Source organism: Molossus molossus, unplaced genomic scaffold (genome assembly GCF_014108415.1).
Source record: "Molossus molossus isolate mMolMol1 unplaced genomic scaffold, mMolMol1.p scaffold_m16_p_11, whole genome shotgun sequence".
In the NCBI taxonomy this organism is placed as follows: domain Eukaryota; kingdom Metazoa; phylum Chordata; class Mammalia; order Chiroptera; family Molossidae; genus Molossus; species Molossus molossus.
Window position 1 is genome coordinate 10306414 of NW_023425346.1, and position 12469 is coordinate 10318882.

At 47.5% G+C, this 12469-nt stretch overlaps 2 protein-coding genes across 2 annotated transcripts in view; one reads left to right on the plus strand and one right to left on the minus strand.

The window, feature by feature from the left end:
* Positions 1–643: 643 nt before the first annotated feature.
* DBI (diazepam binding inhibitor, acyl-CoA binding protein) lies at positions 644–6075 on the minus strand. Its single transcript, XM_036254123.1, has 4 exons — positions 5948–6075; positions 4556–4673; positions 2317–2379; positions 644–918 (listed from the first exon to the last, which is right to left on the minus strand). Exons 1-4 carry the CDS (start codon positions 5954–5956, stop codon positions 845–847), a joined length of 264 nt encoding a protein of 87 aa, XP_036110016.1. The 5' UTR covers positions 5957–6075; the 3' UTR covers positions 644–844.
* Positions 6076–6199: 124 nt separating this feature from the next.
* The window catches only part of CUNH2orf76 (chromosome unknown C2orf76 homolog), a 95731-nt gene continuing 89461 nt past the window's right edge, over positions 6200–12469 (plus strand). Inside the window, exon 1 of the mRNA XM_036254227.1 lies at positions 6200–6222. The gene's annotated coding sequence lies outside the window, so the exon portion shown is untranslated. The remainder of the gene's footprint in view (positions 6223–12469) is intronic.

A 12469-nucleotide genomic window follows, 5' to 3' on the forward strand; every position in this document is an offset into this window, starting at 1 on the left:
AGCCTTAGCAGCGTCCCTGCTGCGCACCCGAGGGCACTGTCGGTATCAGGCCTTCCTGGCGGAGGCCCATGCTTGATTCTGTCGGCAGTGAGGCAGTGATGCAGGGCCTGGCACCTGTCTGCCAGGCCCGGCTGCCTTTCACAGGCTAGAAATAGGGCAGAATGCTGGGCAGGCGCTTCTCTACCCACACCCTCTCCGGTGTGACTGAAGGAGTGATAATTTGCTCCCGCAGATGCACACCTCATTCCTTGCTCGGTTGCCCTGGAGCTGTGGACTGGTGGACCCGAGGCAAACCCCAAACACTTAACACTGCCTTCTGCAGAGCACAGGGCCGGCAGTGTTCTTGACCAGGGGCTTCCGTACCTGCAGACTGGCACGCCAGCCCACCTGGTGGGTGTGGCTGGACCTGGGAGGGAGAAGTGGGAAAGGCCACTCCTGCACCCTGTCCCTCCCCACAGGTGAGTGCACTCCAGGCCTGGGACAGGTGGGAACACCCGCCTCACACTCGCAGCAGAGGACAGAGCGGCAGAGGACAGAGGGCAAACACTCCGCGCGAATCTTTAGAAAAGGAAGTGAGGAAGTGAGATCAGAATAGAGCAAATTCTTTCAAGAAACCAGATTACCAAAGACTTTAAGTAACAAATGCCATTTTAATTGGTCTATAGATAAAAACTACTCAGCAAGGTGAGTAACCATTTCTGCTCCTTAATCTGTTAGAGCCGTATCCTGGACAGTGTTCAGGAAGAGGGTTAATTTCGTTACTTCACTTCATCGACCGTGTTAGAAAAACAAGGCATGATTATCAGTTTAGATGAAACACGTGGCTGGCAGCCAAACCCAGTCCCTACATGCCATATTTTTTCTTTAGTTCTTCTACTTTGTTGATGTACGCTTTCATGGCGTCTTCCTTGGAAGTCCCTGTAAGGAATCAACAGGACTGTCGGTCAGAGGCAGCATGGTAGACAAGCAGCGGCCTTAGAGCCCCCAAGAGCCCTGCTTTAATGCTCTGAGGCTCAGTGCCTCACCTGTTAAGTCGGGGGGCCTACTACCTACACCTCAGAGACCTGGCGGGATTTGGCTTGCAGTACCGGAGAAGCCTGGCCCACAGCGAATGCTCCCTAAAGCGATGAACCAATGTGTGTGTGGCTGTCCTGAGGCCTGCTGGCCATGTAAGTCCCCTGTCATGAGTGAGTGGTTAGGCTGAGGTCAGGAGAAAGGTAGGGCCCTCCAGATGGGCAGGAAAGCCTAACATGAGGAGCCCTGATGGCTTCACTGGTCCTGCTGACTCCTGCCACTGGCTTTGACCTATCAAGTATTTCTCTGTTGGGCTCTTAACTCCCAGAGTTGTCCAGCTGGCAGTGAAAGAGTAAAGCCAGGTACCCTTTTCTCCCCAGAGAGAGGCCACGAGAAAACAAAAGCAGCTGGCTTTTGAAGGGAAATGAGGCAAATTTTTGCCTTCTTGCTGCTGTATAAGAAACACTGACTATATCCCTCAGAGACAGTAACCCCTAGTTTCCTGGACTCCGGAGTGAAGGAGAGATGTCTGCTGGGAATCGGAGAGCATGGGGCCTGAGGATGGTATGGAAATGCCCAATGAAAGTGGACAGTAAGACAGGCATTCCTGTTCCAGTTACTTGCAAATCCTAGGAGTGTTCTTATTGTATTCTGCTCTTTTGAATTGAAGAGTTTCTCATTTGCAGGAAGACAGAGGGCTTATTCAGAAACTAGCTGCAAGAACAAAAAGCTGGCAGGCACTTTAGTGCCCGCTTCTAGGTCTCGCTGCCGCAGGTGGCACGTGATTAAGTTGGAGCTGGGACACTTCTTGGCTGCTGTTGCTTAGCATATAATAGCTCCATTCACGGAGCCTGTGAGTGCCAGAAGCTTGCCATGTATTAGCTCATCCCTTTACTTTTTGTGCCTTTCTAGCTGGAGGGAACTGGGGAGGGCTGCTTGGGCTAGGGGGTCACTGCCTGGCCTTGTGGGGGAGAGGAGGTATGGGCAGGAAAGCACCCCTTATTCTGAATATATATAAAGCCCTCGCCAACTATATCGCCTTCCAGTCCATTTCTTGTTGGCCTGGTCCCTGTCCCTCCTCTCCAGATGATACCACTGCTTGCAGATGGTGCTTTTGGAAAAGGAATTAATAGTATTAGGAGAAAAAGTAGGTGGCCCAGTTTTTTTCCATTCTGACACAGGTCAAGCTGGTTTCCAGCCTGGACCTCATCCACTGTTTTCTCTCCTCACCCCTGCACTCCATAATCAAGAGTATTTTGTTACTGGGCTTCACAAATGAGGGAAACTGATGAGAACAGTTACCTTTTAGCTCATTCCAGGCATCCCACTTGGCCTTGCCTTTGAGGTCCAACATCCCAGGTCGTTCTTCAACAAGAAATGGAAAGAGATTAGAAACTGTTCTCATGAATACAGGATCCTTGTCTTCTAAGATTAATAACTCGCAAACTTCTTTTTTTAAAAACTGTACGTTAATTAAAAAAATAAAACCAAGTACTTACATCCATGCACATGGCTTAAAATCCAAATGTTACAAAGGGGAATCCTATAAAGTTCCCCTCCCACTCCATTTCTCTGCCTCATGCATTATTGTTTTCAGTTTTCTGGGTATCCTTTTCCGTGAGCTCTTTGTTCATATCTTTGCCCCATTTTCCCACCAAATTGATAGTCTATTTCTTGCTGACCTGTGGGAGTTTTTTCCTGAGGGCAAGGTTTAACTTATACCACGATTTTATGCTTACAGACTTATTAGTTGTACTTGGGAAACATACTCACTGCTTTCCTGCTGACCTATTCCCCTGCATGCTGAGAACAAAGCCAAGGGCAGCAATCACAGTGCCCAAAGACTGGACCACTGTGCCAAAGGAACAGCACATCTTCCTAGGTGCTTTCAGGGAAGCACTCCCAGGGATACCTGGGGGAAGCTGCACCTACAGTCATCAACCAAATCCTAGAGCAGCCCACCCCAACGGCCCTTCTGCAATGATGAAAATGCTGTACATTGGCATTGTCCAATTCAGGGGCCACTTGTCACTTGTGGCAACTCAGCTCCTGGAACAGTGGCTTGTGCAACTGAAGACTGAACTTTTGATTTTATTTAATTTGAACTATTTTCAGTTTAAATTTGGGTAACCACGTGTGGCTAGTGGCTACTGTATTGGACTGTGAAGCCCTAGAATGTGCTGATACCTCCCTGATTGGGAAGTGATAGAGTCCCAAGCCAGCCTACCTATGCTCATGTGAAAGCAGGGCAGGGCCAGTCTCTGCAAAAATACTGCTTGGCAGAAAAGTATCTCAGCCCCTCTGGCCACCCCCACTTCTTCTCTCCTTCCCCTTACCAGGAGAATACAGAGTTTATAAAACCCAGCACAAAACTCACTCTCACTCTTAAGACATTTCTTGTTTTTTTTTTTATTTTTTATCCTCACCCGAGGACATTGTTCCATTTTTTGTTCAGGTAGAGTAGGAGGGGGAGAGAGGAACAGAGAGAGAGAGAAACATCGACGTGAAGGGACACATCGAGTGGCTGCCACCCGCACGACTGACCAGAGCCGGGGACAAACTGCAACCGAGGTACATGCCCTTAGCGGGAACCAAACCTGGGTCTCTCGGGACCGCAGGCCAACGCTCTAACCGCTGTGCCAAACCGGCCAGGGCTTAAGACATTTCTTAACTCAGCCCTGCCTGTGTACCCATTTGATTTGGCATTGCACCAGATCCTCACGTCTGGGCACTTCTAAATCCACTGGCTGGCAGCCAGCCCACGTGCTCCACCCTCCAACCCAACTGCAGTGGAACTAGGGGCCACACTCACTCTCCTGAACAGAGAGGGGAGGGGGTGACTTCCTCGTGCGGTGCCATGGCCACCACGAGTCCTTGCATGGACTGAATCGTGCCGTTGCCTAAGCATACACCCGAGTTTCAGGGACTCTGGGGGCAGAATAAAAACTGGCCAAGACAGAAAAGGCACTGTTATAGAATGAATATGGTAGTTCAAATGATGGCCTCGAAATCTGTACCAAGATTTTTCGGCAGGGAATGGTCATCAGGAACTGTTTCAGCAAAAGCGCTCTGACTTGCCCCAGGAAGCCAGCTGCTTCTCTTCCTGATTTTGGTTTGGCCCTACTCCAAGTGCTCTGAGACTTTGATCTTGCCCATCTAGGGTGGAAGCACTATGTTTTAACAAAGCTACTACTGAGCTGAGAGTTTGGAGCAAGTCTCTTCAGAGCTGGGGGCCTTCACTTCCTCCCAAGTAGATGGGAAATTCTCTTGATAATCAGCTAAATCTAGGATTAGAATTCTGCTACCTGAGCTACCAAGAACAGTGCAGGGTCTGTTTATCCGACCCAAGAACATGATCTCTGGGGAACCTCTCCCAGCTTAAACTCCAGGAACGTCATGAAAAATTATCATTCTCCACCCAAAGAGTAGGATCTTAGGTGGTTTTGAGTGAGGTTCCCACAGATTAAGAGTTCCAGCACCAATCAAGCCTACTGAGTCTGCTTCGATGAACAGGGGCCCACCCAATCTCATCATAGCATACCTGTATTTACGTCACCCACAGTTGCTTGTTTGTAGCGGCTGTAGATGAACAGCATCTCATCATCTGCTGGCTTGGTCTTGAGGTGCTTAACATCCTCAGCAGCTTTGTCAAACTCAGCCTAGATGTGAGGGAGAGGAGAAGCCTGAATAGAGCTCAGTAATGGGGAAGGAGGTGCTGCAAAGGCAGCACTCCTGCAATTCAGGTGAGGAAAAACAGCACCCCCAAGTGTCTTCCCTCCTTTCCACACAGGGCAGCTAGATCGATTCAAGAGGGGAGGCACACAGGTTCACTTTTTTTTTTTTTTGGTTAATCCTCACCCGGGGGGCATTTTTCCATTGATTTTAGATAGAGTGGAAGGGAGGGGGGAAAGAGAGAGAGAGAAACATGTGAGAGAGACACACTGATTGGTTGCCTCCTGCATGCATTCTGACCTTGGCACCCTGCCAGTGGTAGGGATGGAACCAGCAACGCAGATACTACCTTTGATTGGGAATTGAACCTGAGACCCTTCCATGTGCAGGCTAACGCTCTAACCACGGAGCCACACCGGCCAGGGCCCGGTTCACTTTAAGTAAAGGAAGCTCTCACTAGACCAGGTGTCAGACACTGGAAATACAGCGGTGAAGGAGACAGGCTAGGACTGCCTGCAGTGCGAGAGTACTCGGCAGGAAAAGCATCTTGGCCAACTGCCTGGCCGCTACCAGGTCACAATGGGGTCCAGTGAAGCCCTGACTTGTGGACAGCGGTGGCACAGGTACTTAAAACAGCTGAGAAGGGGCCAGGATATGAGTACAGCAGGGTCAGGGGACTGAGTAGTTGGTGCCCCTCTCCTGGGGCGGGGCGTCCAGCGCCAACCTCTGTCCCAGTGCCGGGCTGAACAGAGGGAAGAGGAGCCAAAGGTCGCCCACACAGCTCGGTTTTGGAAGAGCGGCTACATTCAAGGGAGGGAAAGGCCTCTGGGTCACCTCTCCCCCGCGCACGTTGGGCCCTACTTCTCCTGACCTCAAGCAGTCAGCTATCGCTTCCTTGCTTCCCACTCGGTATGGCGCCCTTACTCTAGTCCTGTCCTTCCGGACGGGCTCGTCCCCTTGCTCCTTCAACCCACGCAACCCTCTGCTTCTCGTCTTTCTGCCTCGGACCCCTCCCCATCCCCGCTTCACCGCGAAGTCCACTCGATGGGCAACTTCCCAGCAGTTGCAGGGTGGATAGCGGTGCGGGGCGGCCCGATCCGGGAAGTTCCGCTCAAGAGCTCTGTCCAAAGACTCAGGGCCGGGCACGGGTCCAGGAGGAAGAGCGGAGCGGGAAGAGAAGGACCTTTCAGGGTGGTGCCTGCGGGACGCTCCCCACAGCCGCTTCCCGCCCCGCTGCACTCGCAGGCAGACCGCGCCATACCTGAGACATGCCGGCGGCGCAGGCTGCGAGGATTCCGGGGAGCGGGCGGAGGCGGCGAGACGCGGGGAGAAGTGGCACAGGACTCCCCTGGCAGCGCCTTTAGAGACGCACTCGCAGGCCTCCCCACATAGCTCGGACGAGCGACGGGCAGCCAATCAGCAGCCAGCTGTACGCCGGGGCGTGGCCATCCTCTGCAGCACGGCCAGCCCTGTCCGAAGCCACGTGGGTCTGCTCGCGCAGGCGCAGACAGGAGCCGAAGAGACCTCCGGGAGCAGGTGGGGACCGCGGAAGTACGGAGCACGTAGTGGAGAGGTTGCTTTCGTCCGAACCTGGTTCTGACCCAGCCCGCTGTGGGGAGTGGCCCACAGGGCAAAGGAAAGGGGATGGAGGCTGAAGAACGAGAGTCTTAAATGTGTTTCTTTAAACCCTGTGTCCCGCGGGCGCGAAGAGGTCGGAAGTTGCGCCTCTGGATGAGGACTGTCTCAGGCTTGGGGAGGGCGAGTGGGCTCCCGCGCCTCTCGGGGATCTAGAGGAGATGCCTGGAGAATTGCGCCTGGTTAGCGGAACTGGTCCCCGGAAAGGCGGGGCCTCGGCCTCCTCCTCTGAGCTCTTGGCACTTGTTCCCGTGGCCTTAGTTTGCAGCCCAGTGTCGCATGTGTTTGTGGTGCATTCTCCATCTGGAGCACTAAAGGCAGGGCCAGTGTCTTACTGATCCGGACTAACAAACTTGACCCGGCCTGCTGTCCAGCAGATATCGCTTAGTGAATGACACTTTCTTTCATTCACAAATATTTACTTGACTCTTGTCAGGTAACTCACCCCTTCTCGGCCTGGCTTTGGGGACGCAGCCGTGAACAAGACAGATACATTCTTTCATTCTTGCATATTGGAGATAAATAGTAATAAAATAAGTTAAATAGAAAGTTTGTTGGAGGATAGGGAGTTGGAAGTTTACTGTTGTAGATGGGAGGGGCAGTGTAGGGTTAAGGGAAGGTTACATTTGAGAAAGACCCTCAAGGAGAAGAGGGAGCATTCTAGGCAGAAAGGTGTAAAGGTATGAGCAGGGAGGGAGGGAAAGAATGGAAAGAGACGAGGTGGGAGAGTTAAAGAGGTCGTAGGTCGGTTAGAAGATGCGAAGCTTGACCTTTACAGGGACTTTGACTTTTATTCTGAGTGAGATGGGACGTCAGAGGTTTTTGAGCAGAGGATAATGAGACTGGGGGAGCGGTGCAGGTCTTTGCAGGGCTGTTAAAGAGGCTGATGTTCTCCATGGAAACAGAAAGGAGCAGCACAGATGGATGGGAGAGTTGCCTTAAGTCCTCCTAAGAGATGCCTAAGAGACTAAAGGGAAAATTTCCTGGTGGTTACAAAGGAGTGGGTGACAGGGAGGGAATTGATGGAAAATTCTCTGGAAATCATTAATAATTTTATTCCTAGTATGTATCTAGAGGACTGGACTACACCTTCTCCCATTTCCAACTGTAGGTGTTCAGAAAGAAAAGCCAGGTGGACCTTTTTTAAAGGTCAGGCTCTATAAAATGGGAAGAAGTGGAGGTACCATGGCAGGGAACAAATCTAGACTCTTTAGTCTATGAGTAGTAATTTTGTTTGAGAAAGCAAAGTCAAGCAAATTAACAAAAGTCTTGGAGTTAAAGTTGAAGAAATTACATTTGAATTGTAAGAAATGTAGGTTTCTTCCAAAATGACAGTGTTTTTTTTTTTTTCTCTGAGGCCCAGATGAAGCCTGGATTTATTTTTGCTCCATCATTTGGTGTTTACGTCTTCCTTGATGGATATTCAGATTATTGCCTGTGTGGGTCAGATTTGCAGTCAACTGAATCTGCTAATCAGTAGGTTTTTACATTAGGTTATTGTGATTGGCATATTTGAAAAGATTAGGTACCTCTAATAATGTAATTTTTAAAAATGTACCTCAGAGATTGATTGGTGTGATTGGTTGGGAGTTAAACATTGTAGAAAGCAAGACTAGTGTTTTATCTTGGCAGTCTCCAGTTTAAGTGGGGTTGATTGATTTGTTGGTTGCTTGTTTGGAATCTGTTACACTTTTCTAAAAATAACATTTTCAACAAGGTAGTTTTGTGTCCAGGGGACTACAAAAGTTGCTTAAAGCTGCTGAAGTATGGAACTAGTAAGAATTGTGGCTCCGGGGATCAGGGTGCTAAGTGATCCGAGAAGGAGGAGTGACTTTCCCCATTACTGGGCCCACCCTAGGCCAAGTTTTTGGCCTGCTTCCTGCTTCCTTCCCTCACTTCTCAGTGACCCATTTTTGGTTATCTCCATGTATAGAAGTGCTGCCTTAAGTCCTCCACTTACCCCTTCTGTTTACTCTAGGGATTTGGAATGGCATTCAGCTTTTAACATACAGAGGGTAACAAGCCAGCATCTGGGAGTTAATTTTTAAAAATGAATTTAGAGTATATTTGGGTCCAATAAATTATATGAATTTTAAATTTTATATTTTTACAGTGTTGGAAAGGAAAGTGCTCTTCATACCTGGAGAAAGTGCAAGTTCCTTAGCTCTGTTTATAGCTTTGTTAGCAACTGTTATACTTTGTAATTATTTTATTTATAATTATTTTTTGTTTTAATTTATTCTTCCGTCAGAGCCCCCTCTACATAAGCCAGGGAGGATAGCGATCCCTGTGTATTGGTCAGTGCCTGTCTCCAAGTGCCTGGCACTTCTTAGGCACTCAGCCAAAGTAATGGGAAAGAAGTGCTTTTCTGTCAATGAAATGTATTCCTTCTGATTTGCCATGAACTGGAAACCAACAAAGGTTAAAGCCCAACGTGAAACTATGGGCTAGAGTAAAGTAGGTGAATTCTGGTGCAATTACCACCTTATCTCTTTGTGGGGATTTCCCAGCTTTGGAAACAGAACACCTAAAATGTTAAGGGAAGATAAGGAACCTGATGAGCCAGTCAGCCTCATCGTCCCCTCCCAGTTAGTGGAGAGGCTATTGCCATTCTAACAGCTTGCCCTCACTTTCTTGGGATACCTGTTTTGACTACTCAGAGACTTCACTTGCTGGGTCTCAGTGTCAAGTCAGTCAGTCAAGATACATTAACAGTAGTGAAAGCAGTTCTTGTCCAGTGGGTGTGAGTAGTAGTTTGATGTTAGATTCCTTGTTATAAACTAAATCTCACTTTCTCAAAGTAACCTATCATTAAAAAATGAACTACAGTTAAAGCAAATCTTTACTAGAAGGCAAGGGTTATCACATTAACAAATGATGAATTATATTCATTTGGTATCTATTCTCCAGTTTCTTGGAGTGTGATCCTGGGGCCTGGCTCCAGGAGAGCTGGGAGTGGACTAGAGTATTGTGAGGGCGGGAGGCACTTGGGGATGCCTCTGGGAAGGAGTGGGGGCAGGTGGGCGGAATTGCAGGTCTTTGGTGAAAGCCCAGGGAGGTAGGAGCTGAGCGGTGGGATTAGAATGCAACATAATTTTTCTCTCCTTCCCTCTCCCTCTTTTTTTTTTTTCTGTCCTTTCTCCTCTTTTGTGTCTTTTTTTTTTTTTTTATCCTCACCCGAGGACATTATCCATTTTTTTGGTCCAGATAGAGTGGGAGGGAGAGAGAGGGAGGAAGGGAGGGAGGGAGAGAGAGAGAGAGAGAGAGAGAGAGAGAGAGAGAGAAACATCGACATGAAAGGGACATGTCGAGTGGCTGCCACCGGCACGATGCACTACCCAACCAAGGCTGGGGCAAACTGCAACCGAGGTACATGCCCTTAGCAGGAACCGAACCCTGGGCTCTCGGGACCGCAGGCTGATGCTCTAACCACTGAGCCAAACCGGCCAGGGCTGTGTCTTTTCTTTTTCTGAAAGCATAACTGTAGTGAAGAGTGGCAGCTGGAGGTCTTAACTAGTCCCTCCCCTTCTCCTCACTGGGGGTTCATCTTCAGAGAAATTGCCATAAAGTGGGTGTGGGAGAAGAGTGAGTGTGTATGTGTGTCATGTGAATGTGTATGCTCTCTGTTCCCCTCCTGTTTCTGCCCAGACAACTTGGTGGGGTGCTGGTTTGGGCTGAGGTGAGACATGGAGACCAGGGCTTGGAAGCAGGGGGTTCTGTTGGGGAAGAGTTTTATACTGGTGGGGAATAAAGAAGAGAGGAAGACTTTCTTTAGAATTACTTAAACATAAGTTGGTTATACACTGGGCAGGTGCTGCCTATTTTCTATGTAGAAATTCTTATGATGATGGGCAGGAATAATGAAACACCTTAAGATATCTTGAGTCCATTATGGCCATTCTTGCACAACTGTCTTAGAAAGTATAAACTCTCTCCTGAATCTACATTGTCTTCTTTGCCTGTATCCATAGCTCCTAGTTACTCATGACAAGCACTTGGTAAATGCTTTGGAATTAGGTTGTTAGAGGTGAATTTTCTAGTGCCTGTCCACAAGAAAATTAGAAATGTTAAAATCAGGTGACAAATGCTTTGGCTGATAATTCCCATGGAGAACAAACACCATTAAAAAAAACCTTATTTTTATTTTGAGATAATGCCATAAATCCCCGCCCCCTTACTTTTTTTTTTTAATCCTCACCCAAGTACATTTTTGCATTTATCTTCAGATAGAACGGGAGGGAGAAAGTGAGGGAGAGAGGGAGGAAGAGAGAGAGAGAAGCATTGATGTGAGAGAGACACATCGACTGGTTGTTGCCACCCACACAACACCAACAGGGTCCAGGGATGAACTACAACTGAGGTACGTGCCCTTAGCAGGAACCAAACCCAGGACTCTCTGGTCCGTGGGCCAACGCTCTAACCGCTGAGCCAAACCAGCAGGGCTCCTCCTAATTTTTATTTTGAGATAATTGTAGATTCACCTGCAGTTATTAAATAACAGAGATCCTTTGTATCCTTTACCCATTTTCTCCCAATGGTAACATCTTGCAAAACTATGTAATACATACCACCATCAGTACATTGACATGGGCACCTTTAAGATAAGAACATTTACGTCATCAGAGATCCTCATACTACCCTGTGATTGCCACAACCACTTCCCTCCTGCCTTAGCTCCTGGCAACCAGGAATTTGTTCTGTTTCTATAATTTTGTCATTTCAAGAATGTTATCTAACTGAAATCATGTCATTTGTAACCTTTGGGATTGGCTTTTTCACTCTGGTGATTCATCCAGGTTATTGTGTGTACCAACACTTTGTTCCTTTTTATCACTGAGTAGCATTTTTTGAATTTTTTTGATTGAATTTATTGTTGTGACATTGCTTACAGGTATACAATTCTATGAAACCTCTGTATGCTGTGTTGTATGTTTACCACTCCAAGTTAAGTCTCCTTCCATCACCATTTGTCTCCCCTTTTCCCTCTCCTGCCTCTCCCCACACACCCTTCCCTCTGACAGTCACCAACTATTGTCTGTCCATGAATCTTCTTTTTTTTTTCTTAGCTTAATCCCTTCACCCAGCCCCAACCCTCTGACAGCTGTCAGTCTGTTCTCTGTATCCATGAATCTGTCTCCACTTTGTTTGTTAGTTTATTTTGTTCATTAGATTACACATACACATATAAGTGAAATCATATGGTCCTTGTCTTTCTCTGCCTGGCTTATTTCACTTAGTATAATGCTCTGCAGGTATTCCCATGCCCTCGAAAAGAGTAAAATTTCCTTCTTTTTTTTTTTACAGCGGAGTAGTAATCCATTGTGTGAATGTACCACAGCCTTTTTTTTTTTTGTACAGATAGAGTGGGAGGGAGAGAGAGGAACAGAGAGAGAGAGAAACATCACGTGAAAGGGACACATTGAGTGGCTGCCACCCGCACAACTATCCAGGGCCGGGGACAAACTGCACCCGAGGTATGTGCCCTTAGCGGGAACCAAACCCGGGTCTCTCGGGACCCTACGCTGACCCTCTAACCGCTGAGCCAAACCGGCCAGGGCTACTACAGCTTTTTTATCCACTTATCTATTGTTGGGCACTTCGGCTATTTCCAGATCTTGGCTATTGTAAATAATGCTGCAATGAACATGGGGCGCATATATTCTTTAGAATTACTGTTTTGGGTTTCTTTGGATATATTCCCAAATGTGGAATTACTGAATCATAAAGCAGTTTCATTTTTAATGTTTTGAGGTAACTCCATACTGCTTTCCACAGTGGCTGTACCAATCTGCTTACCCACCAACAGTACACAAGGGTTCCCTTTTCTCCACATCCTCACCAGCACTTGTTGTGTGTTAATTTAATTGATGATAGTCATTCTGAAAGGTGTGAAATGATATTTCATTGTGGTTTTAATTTGCATTTTTTTGATGTTTAGTAAAGTTGGGCATCTTTTCATATGTCTATTGATCATAAGTATGTAGTATCGTTTGATATACTATTCAGGTCCTTTGCCCATTTATTAATTGGATTGTTTGTGTGGTTTTTTTTTTTTTTTTGGCATTGAGTTTTATAAGTTGTTTATAAATTGTTTTTTTTTTTAATTCTCACTCGAGGACATTTTTCCATTTTTTGTTCAGATAGAGCG